This window comes from Vombatus ursinus, unplaced genomic scaffold, assembly GCF_900497805.2.
Source record: "Vombatus ursinus unplaced genomic scaffold, bare-nosed wombat genome assembly UNPS02011014.1, whole genome shotgun sequence".
NCBI lineage: Eukaryota > Metazoa > Chordata > Mammalia > Diprotodontia > Vombatidae > Vombatus > Vombatus ursinus.
Genome location: NW_020950792.1, coordinates 2,795,936 through 2,820,848, shown reverse-complemented (window position 1 = coordinate 2,820,848; position 24,913 = coordinate 2,795,936). Strand labels below are relative to the sequence as shown.

The 24,913-nt window shown below is 38.8% G+C and overlaps 1 protein-coding gene across 3 annotated transcripts in view; it reads right to left on the bottom strand.

Moving 5' to 3' along the window:
* Positions 1-22,068, bottom strand: part of DCT (dopachrome tautomerase) — a 48,673-nt gene extending 26,605 nt beyond the window's left edge. For 2 of the 3 annotated variants that reach the window (XM_027855697.1, XM_027855696.1), the window contains exons 1-4: positions 21,673-22,068; positions 8,039-8,338; positions 3,388-3,488; positions 3,054-3,220 (exon numbers count right to left, since the gene is read on the bottom strand). In XM_027855697.1, the coding sequence (XP_027711498.1) occupies positions 3,054-3,220; positions 3,388-3,488; positions 8,039-8,338; positions 21,673-21,982 (878 nt within the window). In that variant the 5' untranslated portion in view covers positions 21,983-22,068. The remainder of the gene's footprint in view (positions 1-3,053; positions 3,221-3,387; positions 3,489-8,038; positions 8,339-21,672) is intronic. The other variant, XM_027855698.1, reaches the window with a different exon arrangement.
* Positions 22,069-24,913: the final 2,845 nt, after the last annotated feature.

The following is a 24,913-nucleotide window of genomic DNA, read 5'->3' as shown; positions in this document are numbered from 1 at the left end:
TATGAAGCGTTGGTGTAAATCTAATTTCTTCCAATCTGATCTTCACCCAGCAGTTTATGTTGAACAGTGTGAGTGCCCCAGTAGCTGGGGTCTTATAAAACATTAAGCTACTAGATTTGTTTGCTTGTGTATCCTATGTAACCAATCTGTTCCAACATGATCTATTTCAACTGTATCAACCTCTTTTTTAAAAAAACAGTACCAAATCATTTAAATGATTACTGCATAAATATATATTTATGTATGTATATATAATCTGAAATCTGGTACTGTTAGATCCTCTTCTCACTTTTTTTCATCATTTCCCTTGAGATTCTTGACTTCCTCCTCCAGAGGATATTTTGATTTGCACAACAATAAATAGGTAAATTTAATTTAGATAGCTTTGTCATTTTTATTATGTTATTTTGGCCTGCCCACAAACAATTAATATTTCTCGAATTATTTGATTTCTTAATCTCTGTAAGGAGTGTTTTGTGGTTGTTCTATAGAACACAGTTTTTGTGGATTAGACCTGTGATTTCTTTGGTATAAGGGACTCCCAAACATGAGAACTCCCTCTACCTATATAGATTAGCACCTTCTCTCTATTAGTATTAATATTGTAGCGTTAGAGAATTGCCTAGAGTACTGAGAAGTTAAAGGAACTGCCTAGGGTCACCTAGACAATGTTTCAGAGGTGAGTCTTGAATTCATATCTTTTTGGCTCCAAGGTAGACTAATTACTCACTATGTCATGCTACATTTCATGCAAAGCTATGTTCAAGAATGATAGAATGCTGATGCTCAACAGCTATTAGAGTTCATCTAATCCAAAGCCCTGATTTTATAGATGAAACTGAAGCCTGAAGGGGTTAAAGGGTCTGACCAAGATAACACAACTATCTTGTAGATAGAGTGTAAGCGCCTTGAGGAGAGGTACTATTTCATCATTTTTGTTTTGTTTTGTTTTCTTCTTATCCCCAATGTCTAACATCATGCCTGATCTTGACTGTTGTTAATGACTTTCCCCTCAAACCTCACATAGAACTTTTTTGTTTCATTCTTAATGTACTCATAATGTATTATAGTTATCTGTGTATATGTCTTATCCCCTCCTCTCTAAACTAGATGCTCTAGGAAGACAGGAACCATGGCTAATCTATAGTTTAGATTTCACACTCGTTCCAAGGCTCAGAACAGTGCTCTGTACTTTGTAAGTGCTTGATAAATTTGTTGAATTTTGCTAAATTGAATTGCCTTTATTGAAAAGCCTTTTCTTGGACCTCATCATAGCATGGGGGTGACCCTAACTTCCTAAGGACTATGCCAGCATGGACAAGTTCTGGCAGAAACTACTAATCCAAGCTCAGTAATGAGCTTATTTTTCCTTCCATAACCAGACTTGCTAAGGTCAAAGAGGATCATCACCTGTTTGTCTAATAAGTAATAAATAATTTTGACCCTCACAACTCACAAAGATGCTACTAAAGCATTCAGGGGTGGCAATCAGAATTGGTGGAGGGAATACCACCCTGATGGTATTATACAACTATATATTTAGGGCTTAAAGGGTCATCACCAATATTTTGAAGCATCAGAGGTCTCCTAACAATCTAACAAGTTCAACTTATATTTGGTTCAGGTTCATCTTTACTAAAGATGTTTATTTGAGCAACATAAATTTTAGCCTACACCAGAATGTAATTTTTAAAGATACTTTTGTCAGGGAAGTTGAATTGTCCTACCAAGAGCATCCTAGGGAGCACGTACCCAAAGTAGTCCCACCCAAAAAAACTTCTGGGAACCCCCAGTACATGGTGATACATTAAGGTGCACTGGAGATGATGAATTTCCTAACTTCTTCTAGACATGTGATAGCCCAGTTCTTAACAGACTTGGTCTTTTGGTGTGGCACACCTCTTGGTCTTTCCTCTACTCCTTGGCAGGCATGGAGGGTGGGGAATGAGTGCTGTGTCAATTAAAAGAGAACTCTTCCAGCTATGTCTCTCTTTCTTCAATTCAATAACTGGATATCATATAACACTAAGGCTTCCTGGGGGAGAAGGAAAAAGCTGGACCTTCTCAACCATAGCATCATGGTAGCCATACCCATGTGGCAGCTAGAGCAAGGGACTTGACTGAACAGACTTGTGCCTGGGACCCTGATTGCCTCTTCTGCTTCATATTTCCATTCCTGATCTTAGGTGAATAAGAATCTGTCTCCAGATGGTTCATCTACATTTAGAGGCATTCTTGTGAATGGTGAAAGTCCTGGAAGCTTTTGGTGAAAGCTCAATTACAGCGTAGAAAGGTGTGCCCAGGAGTTATTCCAGTGCTTTTGGAGAAGATGGCCACCAACAGTAGGACTGGCCTAAGGCTGGCCTATTTTACCGGAAGACATATGCCCATCACCAATATTTAAAGTATTGGAGAAGGTCTCCTAACAACCTAACAAGATTTACCAGAAGATATATGCCCAAACTTGTTTGGCCAGTAAAGAGGTAAAATGGAAAATGTGTCATCAGCAATCCCACAAACTGCTTTATATTTAAATGGATTTGGGATATAACAGTAGCTAACACAGCTACTTGTTTAGTTTAAGTCTTATGAATGCACAGCTTCTGAGAGTCTTTTGCATTTTAACATTGCTTTTCTGTATAGGAAAAATAACTTTTTTCATACCTTATTTACATGGAAAATTGGGTACCTTTCTCCTCACTCCTTTCAAGGAAACAGAGATGTGAACCTAAACCTAAGTATAATAAATCATTCTCCATAATTCCAAGGTAGAATTTAATAAAATGAAGACTGTGAAAAAGGGAGCCCAGCCCTTCTAATTAGAGAGACCAGACTTCACCAGGATTGAACCAAATCCAACCCTTTGCCTGTGCCTAAAGATGAACACAAGACCCCAGGCCCTTTGGGCCCCACAACAATTCATACATGTTACCCTTTAAACATACATTAAAAGGCATTAAAATAGACATTGAAAAGTATTTTTAATATATGGCTCTTCAAGGCATAAGGGGGAAAAAAACCAGATTTTTTATTCCAGCTATATGCTTCATTACCTGTCACATACAATTTCCCAGCGGGAGAATCTTGAATTCTGACTAATCAAGGTTGAGTCTTCCAGTCTTGAAGCACCAAATAAGTCATCTGTACAAACATCACATTCATTCTTCCCTGTGGCAAAGTCCCAGTAAGGCAATGCAAAGGACTCATTGCCAGTGAGTCTCTAAAATCAAGAAAGAAAAAAATCTGGTCACCATTTCACACTGCCAACCAAGTTGTCCCCCAAAACAGTTGGTACTAACACCTACCACATCTTTAGCAAAGTTCAAAGGACCAGAATTAACAAGCAAGCATCTTTGGAAGCACAGAAATATAAGAATTTTGACTCACCTGGAGATCTCTTTCCAGCAACAATAAATGATACCTGTGCCAGGTAAGGAATGCAGGCCCCTGGTGGGAGAAATCTATGGCTTTGAATGGTCGCCCTGGTCCTGAAACAATTAGAAATTCGGTAAGGAAGACATTAAGAGATATAACATGAAGGAGCCACTGACTCCCTGACATTTCAGTTTGGAATGCTGTGGGGAAGTGGGGGGAACTTTTTTATTTGGCATTTCTCTACGGTGGGGGTCAGCAAACTGCAGATCACAAACCAAATCCACAAAAACCATTATTAGCTCATGGGTGGTACAAAAACAGGCAAAAGGCTGGATTTGGCCCATGGACAATAGTTTTCCAACCCCTAAACTAAGACTATATTAATGAGACCAGGAAGGAACCTCAGATATTATCTAGTGTGTATGTGTACCCGAGATCACACAACCCAATCCAAATCCAACGAGCATTAATATTAAGGCATCTCCTATGTACAAGAACAAATGAAAGAGTCCTTGCCCTCAAGAAGCTTATATTCTACTTGGTGAGATATAGTATGTAAACAGAAAAATAGATACATGATAATTTGAGGAAAGATATAGTACTATTACTACAGGGATAAGACAAAGAAATTCAAACCAATTTGATTATTTTCATATACACAATATTTCACATAAAGTAAGGATGTTTGGGGCTATTTGACAACTACCAAATCATCAGTTACACCTTTATTTTTCCTCTTCAGAATGTGTTTATTCTATCACAGCCATCAAGGGTACTTATTCTACATGCCAATTATACTGGATTATTTACCATTCTAAAGAAACGGGAAGAGTACTAGTCAGTTAGTTACAGAACCTAGGTTCAGATCCAGGCTCCATGTTACAATCTGTATGTCCTTGGTCAAGTCCCTTAAACTTCCTGAGTCCCAATATTCATATGTCGGTTGAAAGATGAGACTAAGGACATTCGATCTCCCTTTCAGTTATAGATCTACAATCCTAGAATGATCTATGATTCTCATTTTTAACCTGTGTTCTCTCTTGAACTTTTGTTCAGCCCATACCCCATGCCTAAAAATGGACTCTCACCTACCTCCACCTATTAAGACTTTCTCTTCCTTCAAGGCCCAATTCAAGGACTATTCCTCCACGAAGCTCTAAGTTAGATGTAGCCGGGCAGCTAGGTGGTACAGTGGATGGAGTGCCAGGCCTAGAGTCAGGAAGACTCCTCTTTGTGAATTCAAATCTGGTCTCAGACACTTACTAGCTGTGTGACCTTGGGCAAGTCATTTAACCCTTTTGCTTTAATCCCTCATCTGTAAAATGGGCTGGAGAAGGAAATGGCAAACCATTCCATTATCTCTGCCAGGAAAACCTCAAATAGGGTCACAAAGATTCAGACACAACTGACAACAATAGCAATAAGTAGTTAATCTTTCATCAGCTTTTTCATAGCACTTCGCATTTTCTTTTATTTTCTTTCTTATTTTAACAACTTTGGTATTATTTGTAATTTACTGATTCATCCAGGAGGCAAAGAAAGTATATACTTTTTTCACCTATGTGTCCCTAGTTCCTTATCCATAGTGGATGCTTATTATTTGCTGAAAGGAAAGTGAGTTGACAGACTGCCTAGAAATGCTTCAGAAAGGCGAACAAGAAATGTGCAAGGTATAAACTGATTCCTTGGAGACCACTAGAAACTATGTTTTCCTCTTCCCCTTATTAAGCTTCCTTCAAATATCTTATGATAATGATATGAAAACTATGAAGGTTTATTTAAACACACACACACACACACACACACACACACACACTCCCTGCATTGCAAGAACACTTACTATCTCTAAGATTTGATTTCATGATCCTTAACCAGAACCAAGGCAGAAAGTCTTAAAGGAAAAGACTGAATGGAAATCTAGTGAGGATACAGGGAATGAATAGAGATAAAACAAACTCTTCACTTCTATAAGCCAGCATCAGATTCTGTGTCATCCTGGGTATGGTAGACAGAGGCTTTGGTGACACTTATTGACTATGCGACCTTGGGCAAATCACTGGGCCTCAGTTTCTTCATCTGTAAAATGAAGGAGTTGGGCTGGATGGCTTAGCTAAATACTTCTTGAGTGTCCTCTGAGCTCCCTTCCAGCTCTCGATCTATCATTTTCTGCTTTTGAAGGGGGCTTATAATAATTCAGAGGGTCCCACAATCACATATTTAGAGTTGGAAGGGACTTAGAAGTCCCTCGTTTTATAGATGAGGAAACTGAACTTTTTTTAGTGCTTAAGAAATGCTTTTTAATTCATTTCTTCCAACCTTAGACAGGTCCTTGGAGAATGGTTCATCACTGGGGCAGCTAAGTTGCACAGTGGATAGAGCACTAGCCCTAGAGTCAGGAGGACCTGAGTTCAAATCTGGCCTCAGACACTTGACACTTACTAACTGTGTGACCCTGGGCAAGTCACTTAACCCTATTGCCTAGCAAAAAACACACAAAAAAAAGAGAGAGAAAATAGTTCATCACTATGACCATACTCAAAGACATTACAGCATAATAGATTCTGCCAGGGTCACCTCCTTGCAACACATAGCATCACAGCAGGCCTTTAGTGGAAGGAAACTCCAAAGAGTTGGTCATCATCAAACAAATAGTAGTGGTAGTTGTTGTTCAATAGTTTCAGTCGTGTTTGATTCTTTGAAGTTTTCTTGGCAAAGATATTGTAATGGTTTGCCATTTCTTTCTCCAGCTCATTTTACAGAAGAAGAAACTGAGGCAAACAGAGTTAAGTGACTTGCCCAGGGTCACACAGCTATTAAGTATCTGAGGCTGGATTTGAACAGAGCTCTTCCTGACTCCAGGCCTGGTGCTCTATTCACTGTGTCACCTAGCTGCCACAGGGTAGTAGGTTAATGGCAAAGCTAAAGTTTGAATTTAGAACCTCTGACTCTGAATCCAATGCACTTTCCATTATGTCATTATACTATCCTAACACAGGCCCATTTCAGAAACAAAGGATTCAATTTATTCTGATGTAGGTTCAGGAATATGTTGAAATCCTAGGCAAACTGAGAATAGTCTTCATGGCATTCTGTAGAGATGACGTTCAAACAAAACTAGCCTGTCTTGATGCAGAAGACCAGAGAACACATTCTTCCATCCTTCAAATTGCACTCTGCCCCTGACCTTGAGGTCTGGTCTCAGGCTAAGCTAAATAATGAGACTGGAAGGAAGGGTAGAGCCTAGTTTTCTTGGATATTTTCCCAGAGTTCTACCCTAAAAGAATTCACAGTGATAGGAAGGACCAAATCCACTGTGATGCCACTTTCCTTTGCCAAAACCATCACCTAGTTTTTTAGTAAAGAAAAGAAAAAGTACTCTCTAACCCTATGAGTATCTGGTGACTCTGATGATTATGAGAAAGGTGTTCACAAAGATGTCAACTCAAACATAGTTTTCAACATGAAAGTCTTAGCTTTGCACAAGGAATTTTTACTTGTATAGGCATATTTTTAATTAAATCCCCTAATTTGAAGAAAAGTTCCCTGAGCTATTCTGTGCACACATTTAAGAATGTGTGGGGTTTTCTCCTTTTTTCTTTTTCTTGAGCCAAACTAAATTAATCTTCACTTCATCAGATCTGGGCTTTGAGGATTAATGGCACCAGGCTGGAAAGTTGAGAGTATGAACCACATAACCAAAGAGAAAGGAGAAAAGAAAAACTAAATTAAGGAAATAACTAGTATAGTCTTCCAGTCTAGACTTTTGGAGTCAGAATAACCTGAGTTCAAAAACCCCCCTTCTAATACATAGGGGCTTTGTGAACATGGGTAACTCACCCTTTCTGAATCTCAGTTTCCTTATCTGGGAAAGAAAAAAAAGGAGTTGTACAGGTAATAAGGGTCAGAATCAAGATTTGAGCTCAGGTGCTCTGGATTTCCGAGTACCTAGGTGCAAATCTCAATTCTGCTGCTCTGGAGTCAACTCTTACTGACTTGCAACAAAGCAGACCTTGTTTTGCTGTTTTGTTGATTCTCTAGACTAGGGGTCAGCAAATCACAGACCTCAGTGGAACCCTCAGCTAGGAATGATTTTTACATTTTTAAATAATGTTTTATTGCATTTTAAAATGTAAAAGCAATTTGTAGGTTATACAAAAACAGGTGGCAGACTAGATTTGTTCTCTGGATCACACTTTGCTCACCTCTACTCTAGGCTGAAGAAAATGATGGAGAAAATATGAAATAATGTATGTTAAAAGTATGTTGTGGGTACTTTTTTCTGGAGGATAGTATCTGTGTGAACCTGGCCAGATCATATAACCTTTCTCAGCCTCAATTTTTTCTTCTGTAAAAAGGCTCCTAGAAGCACCAAATCTATGCATCTATGACTGTTTAATTCTTTACTTTCAGGATAATTGTGAAGCTCAAATGAAATAAGTTATGAAAAGTACTTTGAAAATTTTAAAAGCTAGCTACTATTATTAGTTATATAATAAGCTCAACCTAACTATAGGCATTTGGGGATAAGCTATGACACATACATAAACCTGTCTTTCCCTGCAATTTGCTCTCGTCTCTTGTAAACCCACTTACTGAAATAAATCATTCCCTTTTTTGCTCTACACCTAATGATATACTTTGAACAAAGGGGAAAAAAACCAACCTAAGAGTGTATCTCTGACAGAGTAATAATGTAACCACACAAAGAAGTTATAAATGCTACAGTTGGCAATTTGCGGCTGCATTCCATTAGGCCCCAACAGGCCCAGCCAATGCTGAGTAGCAATCACATAGTCTGGGTGGATGGTGTTCTTAGCAAGATCCAAGGCATCCAGGAATTGCTCTCTTTCTAGGGGAGTCAAAGAATGGATATTCTTCCGAACAACTGGTGGCTTCTTTTGAGTGCAGTTGGGACCTGTCCAGCCAAACTTGCATTCTCCACAGCTGTAGCCAGCAAAGTTGTCTAGATTCAGAAAACAAGAGAATGTTGGCCAAAAATATAGTCAGATTTCCAGTTAATGACCAATGTATCAATATAAAACTTGAGATGAAAGAGAAATTTTATATATACATGGATTGTGTAATATAAATTTGTGTCATAAATTTATATTGAAATGTAACGTACGATACACTTATTTCTATATTTATGCTTCATTTTATCTTAATATAATGCATAGTATATTTTACTTATACATTCATATGTATATATGAATATAGTCATAATTTTAGAAACTGAGGCCCAGGGAAGTTGTTAAGCAATTTGTCCGAATGACTAGAATTTGAAATCAAGCTTTCTAATTCTGGAAGTAGTGCAATTTCCACCATACCACAGTTGGTCTTCCCCCACCACCATCCTGGGAAAGGATATTTGTTACTCACAGCAAAGGAATCTAACCATCTCCCCTCACCTTCCTCTGAGATTTCAACATCTCTATTTCTAGAAGTCAAGTGAATTGATGTCTAGCTCGTTTCTTACACTATTTTTAAATGTTCTGCCTCAGACCAGACCAGTGTTCAGTCCTGGACAGCAGACTACTAAGAGTTTTTCTATACGAAGCGCCAGACCCAACTCACTCACTGTTCTCATACAATCTTCACCCCTGCCCCACTCCCTTTCCACCAGTAATCAAACCAACACTACCATTCCTGCAAAGGATATGTCAACCAGGGGTCTTATGGCTACACTTGGCCCTAATAACATCCCATTCTGGTCACCACCCCTCTGAATATGTTGTGTAACCCTAGTCAAACGTAAGCTCTTCAAGGGCAAGTACAGTCTGATTTTTTATCTTTCTATCTGTAATGATAAAATGCTTGTCTCTTAATAGATTCTTTTTCATTCAGTCCTGTAAATATCACTAATTTTTTTTTGGTGTGGTTATTCTACCCATCAAATAGATTGCAACCTCCTTAGGACCTATCAGGGATCTTTGCTAATTGCTATAGCTAAAATATTCATTGCCTTATGTCTAATGTAGTTAGTCAGTCAGTCAGTAAATAATCATAGTAAGCCCACTTTGTGCCAGGCACTGTGCTAAGTGCTACAGATACAAAGTAAAGAGAGGTAAAGTCTATGCTCTCTATGAGCTCACAATCTAATGAGCTGCAAACAATTACACACAAATAAGCTATATACAGGATAAATAGGAAACAATCATGGAGAAAAAGACACCAGAACTAAAAAGGGATGGAGAAAGGATCAAGTGAGAGGTTTTTGAGGATGAGGGAGATAGGGGCATATTTATAGGCAGTGGGGAAGCCCCCAGTAGAGAAAGGTTGAAGATCTGAGACTTGGCTAATAATAAGAACAATAGCTAGTGTTTATATTATACATATGTATGTATATAAGGTTTGTAAAGCACTTTACATATGTTAGCTGAACCTCACAATTCTGTGAGGTAGGTGCTATTATTATCCCCATTTTATAGATGAGGAAACTAAAGCATACAGAGGTTAAGTAGCTTGCCCAGGGTCATACAACTAGTACATGTCTGAGCCGGGATTTGAACACAGGTTTGTTTGTTTTTTAATCCCAAGTCCTTCTCTATATCCACTTCACCACTTAGCTCCCTAGGATGGCTCTCCAGTGACATAAAGTCAATCAGTTAATAAACATTTATAAAGTGCCAGTTAAGTGTCAGGCATTGTGCTAAGTGCTGGGGTTACAAATACAGCACTAAAAAGAAAGATAATCCCTGCCCTCAAGGAGCCTATAATCTAATGGGTGAAGACAATACACAAAAGGAGGATGAAAAGGGATTGAGGAGGTAGCCAGCACAGGGTCAAGATGGCAAAGTCCTAAGGAAGGCAGTCAGGTGGGAAATGAGAGATTGCTGGCCTGAGTATGCTCCTTAAAGGAAGATTCTGGAAGGAATTTCCTAATCAGAGTTATAGCCAGAGAGGCTACAGGTGATGAGGTATGAGTACCAGGGCTCATAAGATCTCGCAGAATGAAGAGGTTCCTGGGGCAGGATGGAAAAGTCAAAAGTAATACAACTCTGGGAAATTAAAGTCCATCACTGAACAACCCCAAAGACCTTCTACCTTAGAAGAACCAAATAGAGTTTGCACTCAACTGGCATAAATTTAGAGAGATCAGTCACCTTCCACTAGCAAATCATGGATGAAGACTTTGAAAGAGGTCTCAGTCAGCAAACAAAACGTGAAATGGCACTCAATCCTTCCCTCTACTCATTGTTTACAAACAGGTGTAACAGATGGATCTAACTCAGGTCAGTCATCATTAGTTTATGTTGAATATTGGAACAAAATGAATAAGTCATTTGATCGTCAATAAAAGGTGATTTGCTTAGCCATAGCATAGAAAGGCTATTTAAGAAGCATACTCCAGCAATGTAGTTTCTTTCATATAAAACTGAATCTGGTCAACAGGACAGGGTATGGTGACTCAGAAGGACTTGGGATATCCACCAAATCTAAAGGGCCTCACTTCCATGTAGGTAGGCTTTTTATGCTCTAAGGTGACCAGGAAGTCACATCAATTTGACTAGAAGTCACCAGCAAGATTAATCCTCTGGGCCAATCAGTTTGGGGCAGGGGGTCAAATTTGTTGGGTTTTGGGGAAAAGCTAACCTAAATTGGATTGGAAGACAAGGAGAGGAGAATCCTGGTAGATAGTGTGATATATCTACATACATACACGTATGTATACAGACAATTCTCACTTTAGGTAAGTGGACTGTTCCACAAACTTCTATGAAAATTTTTATGTAATGCAAATTTGCCTTTGGACTTGGGGAAGGGAAGGAAATAGAGAGGGAGAGAGAAAGGAAGGGACCCAGGGAATGGGGGGGGAGCCAGTCAGGACATGATTCAAAGACATGGAGAAGCAAGCGATACAGAGAAGCAAATGCTGGGGGGCTGGGGACAGACATGCAGTACCCCTGCATAGACAGATAAAAGATGAGCAGGGCAAAAGCCTCTTCTCTAGGCACCAAAGGTCTTGAGCCAAGCTCCAAGCCAGCAGCAATGGTGGTCAAGGTCTGTTCTTCCACTTTCACTTGGAGGGGTTTTGTTTTTTTTTTTTTTTAGGGGAAATGATGGGAGACTGGGGAGCACCCAGCTGAGAGACAGAAAGAAAGAGAGAGAGAGAGAGAGAACAGTACTGTACAGTAAAGTTAACATAGGCATACTTTTTGGGTAATGCATATTTCTTTCAGAATTCTTTACATAAAGTCTGATTTGTGTAATGCAAATTTATGTAAAGCAAGAACTGTCTGTATATACACATGTATGTGTATGTATACACACACACACACACACACACACACACATATACATCTCCTACTCGGCAACAAAGCAATAACAATCCCTAAGAATCTACTCCTGCACTTTTTTGTCAAGTTAGGACGAAACAAGCAAGAGGCCTCTTCAATGAAGTCTGTCCTTTTTGCTAGTTTATCTTCCCTTGGGAGCAGAACTATATACAGCTATCCAAAGATGAGACCAAAAGGAAAAGGCAAAAAACAAAACAAAACAAAACAAAACAAAACAACAACAAAAAAAACCCCAGCTGATTTACCCAAATTTGAATGAAATCCAACATAAGAAGTTGAGAAAGTCCACTTTATTTCACAAAGGAAGAAGAATTAAGATAAAATCAGTGGAAGCTGGCAGGTTGTAAAGGTGAATTAGCTACTATATTGTCAGGAGGAGGTGCAATTCACTTAGGTTTTCCTGTCAGTTACTGGATGGTCTCTACTTTATCAGCGCTCAGGGCAATGAGGTACCCATAGCAATGCAAGCAATAACTAGAAAGGCCAAGGAAGGGGGAAATCAAATGCAAACTAATCTAATCTGAAATTCAGGTGCTATCAGGAAGCTTCTTAGAACTCAGTTATAGGCAGATGAAAAGTAAAATGATGTTTTACATAATACAGAGCATATGGCAGAGAAAGATGCAAAGCTGCTCTCTGTATAGCCAAAGAAAAGGGATTATAACTTCAGAGGGCCAAAAACCACAGGGGGAGATGGGAGAGGAGAAGCATAGATTTCATTTGGCATTAACCCTTTATTTTCTGTGCATTCTTTTGTGTTTATAGTGAAAGAAAGAGGTTCAGGACCAAGGAGCTCAGTGGGAAGACTTGAAAGGAGGACAAGCTGATAAAAAAGATCCATGGAGCTAAGCATTTCAGGATCACATTCTTGCTATGTAGCGCAAGCCAACCCTTATGTAGCTCAAAAACCTTACTTTACCATAATCTTGAATGCTTCCAGGGAATGATAAATGACTAATAAGAAAAGGAATCATCCTTTAATGAGTTCCAAGACTGACAACCATGTCACTGACTAATCTTGTCCAAATGACCATCACCACCTTCATTATAGGAGCAAAGCTATTCAAATTCATATCATCCCTTTTCCTCTGCCCACCTTACAACAATAATTAACATTTCTATAGCTCTTTATACACATTACTAATTTGGTCCTGAAACAGGTCAGTGGGGTATTTTCACCCCCTGTCAAGGAGCACTACAGTTTTCAAAAAACTTAAAATGAGCATCACTTAGAGGGTAGGGGAGAGGTAGATGGTGGGTGTGGCCCATCTGCAATGCAACAAACAAGGAACTACAAAGGAAAACCAAAGGAATGGCGGTCATCAAAGAAATGCATGATGGGAAAAGATGGGCTGGTCACGTAGCAAGAGATCATTCCTAAACAGCTCACTGGTACATTCATGATGGCAAGAGAAAAGGAGGAAGGACTTCATTGCGATGTGTGGATGCTAACAAGATTGTCACAATGTGGGGAGGACAGGCATTGACGAGCTGTCTTCTGCTCCGTTGAAGGGAACATCTACATTAATGAGCTCACAGGTCTATATCAAATGAGATATTTGTAAAGTGCTTTGCACAGTGTCTGGCCCATAGAGGGCAAACAAATGCTCTGTTCCTTCCTTCCTTCTTTCTTTCCTTCCTTTCTTCCTTCCTTTTTTCCTTCATTCTTTTCTTCTGATTTGAGTATTACAGTTGAGAAAAATGATGCTTAGAGAACTTTGGCACCACATAGCTAATAAGTAGTATCACACACAGGGTTTTCTGATTCCAAGGTCAGGGTTCTCTCAAGGGCACCAAGCTCCCTTCTATTATATTTCTTTTTTTTTTTTAATGTTCCTATTACATTTCTATAATTAGCTGCTAAAGTTGTGTATCTCATTAAAACCAAACTACCTTCATCAAGACTAGTAAAATGATTCTGTCTGTCTCTCTGTCTGTCTGTCTCTGTCTCTCAGTCTCTGTCTCTGTCTCTCTCTGTCTCTGTCTCCCTCTCTGTCTCTGTCTCTCTTTACCTCTCTGTCTTTCTCTGTCTCTCTGTGTCTCTCTCTCTGTGTCTCTCTCCCTGTCTCTCTCCCTCTTTCTGTCTCTCTCCATCCCTCTCTTTCTCTCTCTCCCCCATCTCTCCCCTTTGTCTCTCCCCTCCTCTTCTATCCCTATCTCTCCCTCTATCTCATTATCAGACTCTCTGTTTCTCTCTGTCTCACTTCCCTTTCTCTTTTCCCCTTCAACTCTTTCTTTCTCTATCATCTCGTGTTCCTCTTCCCCCTCTATCTCTCTGTCTCCCTCTATTGCTTTATCTGACTCTATCTCTCTGTGTCTCTCTATCTCACCTCACCCTCTTCCCTTTTTCCCTCTTCAACTCTGTCTTTCTGTCTCTGTCTCCTTCTGTCTCTATAAGGGTGTGTGTCTCTCCCCTTTCTCTCCTTCTGTCTGTTTCTGTATTTCTTTGTCTTTTTGTCTTTCTGTGTGTCTCATGCCCCTCTCCTTTTTTCCTTTCCTTCTCCCTCTCTCCCTTCATCTCTTTCTCTCTGTCTCTGTCTCTGCCTCTGTCTTTCTGTCTCTCTTGCTCTGTGTGTGTAATATAATTAAATTTATTGTCATTTGGTTAAGTCTACAATGTGTTGTTTTTCTTAATGCAGATATTTACAAATGTGTCAATAGAATCCCTGTGGTGGAAAAGAAATTCTTCTTTTTTAATATACTGAGAAATTTTCCTCTCCAAATGTTGTAATAAGAAATTCAGGAAATATCAAGCATGACTATACTGATTTTTTTCTTTGAATCTAAAGTTTTTGTTACTCCCTGTCATTTATAAGCTATGTCTTAAGTTTTATAATAATGAAATACTTTTTAACCAAAGCTCCTTGTAGTTGACACCAGTCGTAGCTAACCCAGCTTGTCAGCCTTCCAAAAAGAACCCACTCTCTTGAATACCCCTTTGAAATGGAATTGCCTGTAGGTTCAGAGGATCTTAGATATAGATCTGGAAGAGACATTTGAGGCCATTTAATCCAACCTCCTCATTCTACAGTTGAGAAAACTGAGATTCATAAAGGTTAAGTGAATTTCCCAAAGTCATGCATGTCAGAGGTAGGATCTAAATCCGGTCCTCAGGCACCAGAGGCCCTCTTCTTTCCACTGTACTATGGTACTATAGTTGCCAGTGAATGAAGACCATAATTAGGTAGTGCAATGGATAGAGTGTTGGGCTTGGAATCAGAAAGACTTTATCTTCCTAAGGTCAAATCCGGCCTTGGGCACTTACTAATTGTGTGACCCTAGGCAAGTCACTTAGCCATGTTTGCCTCAGTCTCCTTATCTGTAAAATGATCTGGAGAAGAAAATGGCAAACCATTCCAGTATCTTTGCCAATAAAATCCCAAATGGGGTCACAAAGAGTTGGATATGACTGAAAAGACTGAATAACATTGAAGACCACATGCTAATGATAATGATTAAAGAGGGCTTGCACAGATTTGATCTGATCTAGAGCTTTTGATATATCTAGGGGTTTTTTAGTCATGTTACACACACACACACGCGCGCACACACACACACACACACACACTTTCCCTTAACACAATGCAGAGAAAATATACCACTTCTTGAAATTAGTCCTTTTCATTTCAGATCTTACAAAACTAAATATACAAGAGATCTGACAAATGATTGAACTTATCCACAAGACGTACAACACAAAAACCTAACACCTGTCATTTCTTTAATTTAGACTCACTCTAACATGAGCATTTTATTTCCATTTATGAAGAGAAAAATTGTTCCACACCTATTGGCATCACAAACTTTTAAAAATATCCTACAGGAAGAGAAATAGATGTTCATGATGCAGATTTTTAAGAGGATTTTGTGGAATTGGGGCGGGGGGGAAGGGAGTTTTTAAATCATGATATCTCCACCATCTATGATGTCCTTCAGCATAGAGGATTTACAGTCTGTTACCTTTTAGGACTGGGATAAAAATGGAGAGAGTGAGAACCACCTAAAAGAGCATGTGTTCCTGCATGCCACGCACAGCTCAAGCTTAGAAGACTATTAGACTAAGTGCTTTTAAAGACCAGTCGATTAGTGCTTTTACAAGTAGCTCTAAATGGTCTATTCCTTTTAATTAAAGATTCTATTATTATAATAACAATACTTTACACTTATATAGAACCTTTCATCTACATAGCTAAAAGGATTTTACAAGGACGGTTTTCATCATTATCCCCATTTTAGAGATTGGAAAACTGAGGCACTTAGACTCTTGCACAAACAAGAAGTTCAACACAAAACATTCAAAACCTATGTGGCAGCCACCTTTTTTTTAAGTCCAAAGATACAGGTGTAATTGAAATGTTCCCACGACTTCCAGCCTGTTGGTGAAGTTTTTAAATATGAACACCTAATTTTCCTAAAACTTAGCCCTGACTGGCAATGAAAGCCTTAATATATTATCATTTCTTCAATTTAGCCCTAAGGAAGCTGGTAAACAAACAGGATCACAGAATTTAGGACTTTAGATTTCTAGTATTATATTCTAGCTATTTCTCTGCCTGATTATTAGGTTGTAAGATTTTAGAACTAAAATAATAATAACAATAACAATAATAAGCACTAAAATAAGCAATAAAAACCACTTTACAAATATTATCTCATTTGATCCTCACAACAACCCTGGTAGATAGGTGTTATTACTATCCCTATTTTCAGGTGAGGAAATTGAGATAGTGATTAAGTGACTTGCCCAAGTCACATCAACCCTGGGAAATTGATGCTATTATTATCCTTATTTTACAGTTGAGGAAAATGAGGTGAACAGCAATTAAGTGACTTGCCCAAAGTCACACAACCAGAAGGTGTCTGAGGATCAAATTTGAATTCAGGTCTTTCTGTTTCTAGGGCACAGAGTTATTCTTGTGCCTCTTAGCTATATAAAAACATAGTTTGTAGACAAGGGTGTGCTGGTAAATGTGTGCTGGTAAACCACCTCTTCAGAAAAAAAAAATGTACATAAAACACACTTTTAAATTTTATCTCTATTATAAACATTTTTTCCATCATTTTCTCAAGTCTAAACAATCAATAAAACACTAAATTAAATCCTGATTTGTAGTGTTTGCTGATTACTGAGGTGTAAATTCTCAAACTGAAAATGTAACAATGTACTTGAAAGCTAGTAAGAGCTGGCTCTGGCAGACCCTTTATAGACTATCTAATCCACATTCCTCATTGTAAAGATGAAGAAAGTAACTCACGTATGAAGACCATGGGAATTAATTATGTGACATTAGGATGCTTATTTTTCCTAAATAAATTTTGGTTAACAGAGAAAGCCACTGGAAACATGATAATGGTTAAACATTCTAGCAAACTTTCCTGAAATTAAAATTCAATGAATACAAGAATTGTTTTTAATTTTATAGAACATCCATTTTTTTTTTTTTTTAGCTAGGCAATGGGGTTAAGTGACTTGTCCAGAGTCACACAGCTAGTGAGTGTTATGAGTCTGAGGCCAGATTTGAACTCAGGTCCTCCTGACTCCAGAGCCAGTGCTCTATCCACTTCACCACCTAGCTGCCCCAGAACATTTAAAAAATTGTGAAACAACTACAGCTGAATGGCAAGTATAAGATGAAGAACTCCTATGTTCATTTTCAATTCCAGTGCCTTCGAGTCATCTAATTACATCTGTTCATATATCTGAGTGATCTACTGATCTGCACTATAGTAATAATAATTCATTTTTCCTAAAAGAAAGCTGGCATTACATACCCCCAAATAAATCATTTCCCCTCTCTATTACTCACCTGTAAGATGAGGAAACTGGCCTCTATGTCTAAGGTGCTTTCTAGTTCTAAATCCCACCATCTCTGAAAAGGTGAATGGTGAGAGGCACATGTTAAGGAATCAGAAGGAGGTATTCTTTCCTCCATGTCTCATTTTTCCTGCCACTGAAATATAAATCTCTTCCAGTTCACTGTTTGCCCTAATAAAGCCTGGAATTTTGTTGTTCAGTTATGTCCAACTTTTCGTGACTCCATGTTATTTTCTTGGCAAAGATACTGGAATAGTTTGCCATTTCCTTCTCTAGCTCATTTTTACAGATGAGGACTTTAAGGCAGAGTTAAGTGACTTGCCCAGAGTCACACAGCTAGTTAGTGTCTGATGCCACATTTGAACTCAGATCTTCCTGATTTCAAGCCCAGTGATCTATCCATTGCATCTATCTATCTAGCTGCCTGGAATAGGATTACTCTATTCTAGTTCCAGGTATGCCACTGAATACAATGTGACCTTGGGTAAATCACTTAAGCCTCCGGTTTCCTAATCTGTAAAATAAGGCATTGGACCAATGATCTCTAGTATTCTCTAATTCTTCCAGCTTGGGCAGTTTATAGTTTTATAGTCCTGGGTCCATCCCTAATCTTACTTGTTCCTTCATACAGAATCTCTTGGAAAAGTGGGTAGATATGATGTAAGCTTTCAATGGGGCCCTCAGCGGCTCAGATAGAGGGGGACATCACTTTTGAAAAGTAGCAGCTAAACTCTGATCTAGAAAATGATCCAAGACAATTCTAAAGGATCCACCCAATGAAAAGTGCTTTCCACTTCATAAGAGAAAACCAATGAACTCAGAGCAGATTGAAACAGACTTTTATCATTGTCTTAATTTTTCTTGGGTTTTGTGTGTGTGTTTTCTTTTGCAATGTGGATAATGTGGAAATATGTTTTGCATGACTTCACATGTATAATCGATAACACAGTCCTTGCCTACTTAAGGGGTGGTAGAGGGATGAGAGGGAGGGAAAGAATTTGTAACTCAAAAATTTTTCAAATGAATGTTTAAAAAACTTTTAATGCAATTGAGAAATATTTAATGAATATATATGTATATATTTATTTATTTATTTATTTATTTTTAAGTACCAGCTAAGGTACTTTAATGCTTCCTCTGCTTTTCAACTCCTTCTCTGTAGGAAGCAGCCAAACTCAGATTTCAATTGGAAGAGACTAGGGAAGTGACCTGACTCTTGACCAGTGGAAATTTGAATAAACGGCCAGAGATGAGAGGGCAAAGGTGGGGTTTCCAATTGGTGGTCCCCCAGGGTTAGTCTGATTGGGTAAAGCCACTCTAACCATACTCCTTTAGAAAAACAAGGTGAGTATAGCCACTTAAAAGAGGTGGCATTGAGTAATAGAAGGCCACCTACTGAGAACCAAATTAACTTTATACTTCTTCAGTGTTTCAAATGGAGCTCACCTGCTAGGGTGAGCATGGGACTTCCCAGGACCTTGACTGTTAAATAGGATTAGGCTAGTAACCAATAATACCACCTAGTGGTTAAAACTATTTGTTCTATATTATACCTCTCTATACCTTTCTATTCTACCCATCCTTGACCATATGAGAAAAATGCTACTCATTAGCCACAGCAGAAGGATAAGGTAAATGCTAATTAGAAATTTCCCTTAGACCCCTGCATTGTGGCCTTTTCTTCTATGGAGATGCTCATGCCTACCTCTCACTTATAACTTTGGCAAACCTACATGTTAATCATATTGTTTATAACAAAAATTCTTAACCTTTGAAGAGTTGTACCTCCCTATTTTTTTGAGTTAGAAATCATTACTCTAAATGTTGTTTGGTTTCAAGTGCTTAAAATTTAGCCAAATGACACCATAATTTGTGTCTGCATGCTTTATCTGTATCATAGGAACTGTAATTCTACCTATTACTAATGTGATGAAATGTTGTGAGAACTAACAATATAATATTTAGTACGTAAAATATACAAACCTTTCAGGAAATAGAAATAAACATTTAACATACTTTATTAATATAAATAATATAACTAAACATCTAGAAATATATTAAGGACATCAATGTTTTTATTTTATCAGAAAATTAACTATATGACTGAGATTCAGTTCATATAACAAACATTTAATAAGCATCTGCCATGTGTAAGGCACTATGCTAGGCACTGAGAAAAAACACTAAATAGTCCCTGCCCCCAAGGGGCTCATATCCGACTGGGAGCTCTATATGCACAGGTAATTGAATATAAGGTAATTTGAGACTGAGCATTAGCAACTGGAGGGATCAGGGAAATGACTATTATATAGACAGGCTACAAAGGAGAAAATAAACATTCACTCCGTGAAAACATAAAATTAATCACATTCATGAGCCAACTGCACAGTACTTATGACAATCTTCTGGTAATCCTCCTACACTCAAAAGAAGCCAATTGCCCTAAGAATGCCATCCAAGTGCTTTTCTGAAGTTTAGCTCTTGTGTTTTATGTATTTCAAATGTGGCTCCAGCTTTTGTGTGTTTATCACTGTTGTACATAGGGGGATGAAAACTGGAGGGGAGCTCTATTGAAGGGAACTTGAGAAAACTTGGAAAAGTCATAGGGATTTTTTTTTTTATGCTAGAGCAAAGCTGGATTTCATATTGAAGGATACACTGAGAGACAAGGCAGAGGGAAAGCAAGGATAATGGGAAACATTTAAATTCAATTTCAATCTAGGGATGAAGAGCTCATACCTGAAGAACATCACATAGAGATGGCCCTCTATATCCCAAATATCATGAACAATGCATATGGGGCCACTACTCCTCTAGAAAAATATAAACAGTTGCGTGGCCATTAAACAGAGTTCTACTCAGAGTCAGGTGCTGTTGTGGAAAGAGTGCTGGACTTGGAGTTGGGAGGACATGCCTCAGACATTTACTGACTGTGTGACCCTGTCACAGTTTCCTCATCTGTAAAATATGGATAGTAACAATGCCTACTTCAAAGTGTTGTTGTAAAGATCAAGCAAGATAATGTATGTAAAGCACCTTAAAACTGTAAAGTACTGTGTTAGCTATGTCATCATCATCATCATTATCATCATCATCATCATCATCATCATCATCATCATCATCATTGTGGTCATCATAATCATCAACATTAATTGGATGGGATCAGTGCCATAATGACTACTCCCTTGTTCCCCATATTGAGCAGGTATCAAGGGATATCTAAAAGAGAAGCAACTCTATTAGCAAGGGAATCATGTGGAAATAACTCTTTTAAGTCAATGGAGAAATGGACATTTTGGTAAAATGCTCCTAAAAATTCAGGGTAAAGTCCCAAAGCCTTCAGCACTTAGTCCTTTTCTCTATAGAGTACAGGCAACCATACAAATTAAATGTGAGCTAAATTAAGCCATCACACATAGTAAAGTTTTCACTTTGTACTTTTACATAATTTTTTAATATTTTTAGAAGCACATGGGAAAACTGAAGACAGGTTTCAGAATGTTTGGATTCTTGTATTTGTGCTAATAATTGAGCTCCACTCCCTCCTGAACAAGTGCAAACATATTTCCTAAGGAGAGAACCTCGGAAATCTCGAAAAGACTTGTACCCGACTTGCTGCTGCCTTGTCTTTAGCACCTTCTTACAAACAAACCAATGATCATTTATTTGGCAAGAGGTCAGAGTGCCCAATTTGCCCCATTTAACATTTATTTGGTAATAGCTGAAATTTGCATCTCTTTTTAAAGTTTGCAAAGAGCTTTACATGTATCTCCTTTGAGCCCCACAACAATCCTGTGAGGTATGTCCTACAGTAATTATTATCCCCATTTTGCAGAGGAGGAAACTGAAGATCAGATAAGTTAAGTGACTTGCCTAAGGTCAAATAGCTAGCAAGTGCCAGCAAGTGACTTTATGTTCATTGCACTGTGCTGCCTTCCTAAAGCCTATTTGTTAAAAATTCTAAAAAACAAAAGATCTAAGACCCTTTCCAATGGGTTCCCCACTAAAAATCAAATAGAACGTGAGCCCTATGTTCTCTGATAACAAGATCATCTCTGGCCCAGTAAGAAGTCATTTTTCCTAGATGGGGATTCTCCCCTCCTCCCTGAGTATATCCCATCTGGGGGAATGGAGGAATACAGTGAACAATGACTGAGGAAGGTCTAACCCACTCAGGCCTCTCACCTGTGCACTTGCATGTCCGGTTGAAGAATTTCCTAGGCCAGTGCTCACGATCATCCTGGTTCCGGAGCACATAGGGGCCACTCCAGGGCCTGGTATCTGCTTGAACCTCTGCACATTGTCCTCGGCCCTCTAGTATGCCACAGGTATTGGCAGGTTCCACACCCAGAGGGGGACAGCACTCTTTGGACACTAGACTTTCCACAGTCATACAGATCCGAGGAAATTGAGCCCAGGTCACAGGGAGGAGACAGGACCCCAGACAAATGACAGTGACCCACCGTGGCAGGCCAGCCTGCTGCTGCTTCTCCATTGCTCCAAAACAGGGAGAAATCTCTGTCTCTCTCACAGAATCTCAAACCCTCAATTCCTCTCTCTCCCTTTAGCTTGTCCTCCTTCTATTACTTTCTCTCTCCCTACATTCTTTCCAGTTCTCATACTTCCCTTTGTCTTTTTTTATTTTAGCCTCCCTTCTTTTAGAAGAGCACATGCAAAACCATAAGACACGCACGTGTGCACATGTTCACACACATATGCACACACACTGTTTTATGTGGCTTTAAGTGTGAAACAACCAAACAATTTTGACTTAATTAGAAACTCCTCTAGCAGCTCAGTTTAATGAGGGCTGCACTTCTCACCATGTTAACCCCGTTAAAAATCAAACTTTGTTTAATTGAGTTAATTTACAAAGCGCTACAGTAATACTACTTATTATGCTGGTATTTCTACCACCATCCCCCTCCCTTCTTCTAGTCCTTGACTTTAATTATCTTGAACTCAGTTCAAAAGGCAAAAAGCGCCCTCTCTGTACTGGGGTACCTTGCCAGGCCACTGGGTCTTGTGGGGATTATGTAATGGCTGGGAGAAGCCCTCATTAGTGGGATTAGCATTGTAGAAATCTTCATCGTGAGCACATGACACGAAGAGCACAGTGAAGTTAGCAAAGTTGCTGGCGTTGGTTCAAGGGGTAAAAGCATCTTCTTTATCTGCAACTCATGTGCCTCGGACAAGTTGTGACCTCCAACTTCCTGGGGAGTCAATAGATTCAGTGAGCCCCACGTCAAAGGATGCTTAAGGGCAAGCATGCGAGTTAACTAAAATTTGTCCTTATGACTGCTCACTGACAGGCTCCATAGACCACTACAGGGGGTCAGGCAGCTTCAGAAATAAAGCAACATTTATTTAGGACAGCAGTACAAGGCACTGCTTTGTTCAGTGATTAGGGATCCTTTTCCACAGCGAACAATAGCATGCTGTTCTCCTGATTGGCACACCTCCTTTTCTTTTATGTAAAATAGAATGTCTTAATTTATCACCGGCAACTCAAAATTGTCTTTTTCGAAGTTATAATGAAGTCAATGAGTGATTGAGAGTGACAGATATTGAAACACATTTTTGATACTTTCATTTAAATAAGCAATCAAATATTATCAAGCATCTGTCTAGACTCGTAATGGCCTCTCTGTGCTTCTGGGACATCTTCAGTGTATTGAGAGAGCTGATAATCAACAACTAGAATGTTCCACCTGCCAGAGAATTGGGAGCAGTTGATTGCAGCTCTTCATGTGTCCCTGTGGCAGCTGATGTTTAGTCTCCCACACATGTCCAGCATTTGCTGGAATCGGTGACCTTCCACCCACTTTCCCTCAACCATTCTCTATGCCAAAGATGCGCCCCCATCTTTACCTGATATTTACCCACTCTTTAAATATCAACACAAAATGTCTTCTATAAAGCTTTCTCTGATTCTGATCTACCCTCTTTCCCCCCACACACACACACCAAGCCAGAAATGATTCTTCCTTCCTTAGACCTCACCTAGTGCTTTCTTCTGACTTCTCTCATGCACATATCATGGAGCACAGTAAAAAGGTAACACAGGTTGGGTAAAGAAGATATGCCTGCCATATGGGTAAAGGTCTTGGCATTTCTTGGCCCAAAAACCAAGGCAACTAAAATCATGAAAGGAAGTAGGTATGGACACTTCCTTACAATTTGGTAATGGTACTGGATGAGAAGTGGAGAACTAAATACATGTGTTAGATTGTAGTTCTAGCTCTATGATTACCTTCTGGCTGTATGATTACCATCCTTAAGCAAAATCACTTCATTTCTCTGAGACTCAATTTCCTGTTCTATAAATAACTGAGACATAGCCTCTTTCCCAGAACTCTAACATTCTGGCATACCTTTATCTACCTAGTTTATTTACAGAGATGCATATATAACACTATTGGAGTATATGGAGTGGCCACCCCCACTTATAACACCTCATACCTCTTACCTGGCCATGTAAAAAGACATCTGTTCATACTCTCACCTTAACAGGGCTAGTTTCCTACAAAAGGACTACTACCACATACTTACACTTAAATTTTTCGGGTCTTATGAGTAATCCTGTTGATGGTAATACGACATACCCCCTACTTACCAGTCTAGCTCTTTAGCCCCAACAAATGTGTTTCTATTTATACAAATAGTCACTCACAATAATGACACTTTTAGATCTTAAAAAATAACTACTTAATAAAGCAAAATTACAAAACACAGGTGCTCATATATTAAAGCAAGTGTCCACATAATCTAGGTCATACTCTCCCACCAATGCACTTAATATCTTTGGGGAAGAGTGGGCATACACCTATAGGAACCTGGCAGGAAAGTATATGAGGGAGGAAAAGCTCATAACTCATAACTCATAACACTGGGCTCTAGGCTTTGATTTTATTGGTCCATTCAGAAATATCTGCACCACACAAAAACACTTCTTTGCTAACTGCTTGTCTGTTGGTCCAGTTGGAAAAATTCTCTTCTTCTCTATCCTCAAATATAGCATTTACAAACAACTTATACTCACCCTTAAAAGGGCATTTAGAAAATGTTACCCCTTAATGTGACAAATAGTTTCCTTTAAGCCATAGATCTACAAAGCTCATCAGGCTGGCTGTCTTTAGGCTATACCAATCCGCTCAGTCAGGTATTTACTGGGCAGGATACTGCTTTGTCCAATTAGAATAAAATTCTGTTCTTACTCTAGAAAGGCAAACCAGCTTAGCTAGCTCTTCTTATGCAGTAAAGCAACTGCAATCCCTGTTTTTTTGTTTTGTTTTGATTTTTGTCTTTTGCAGTTTTCCCTTTCTGTTGCTACCTCTCAAATCAAAGGGGACAGGAAAAGATAATGTACTTCTGAGAAGTTCTACCTCTCTTCAACTTTAAATAGTGCTGAAGGACAATACTTGGA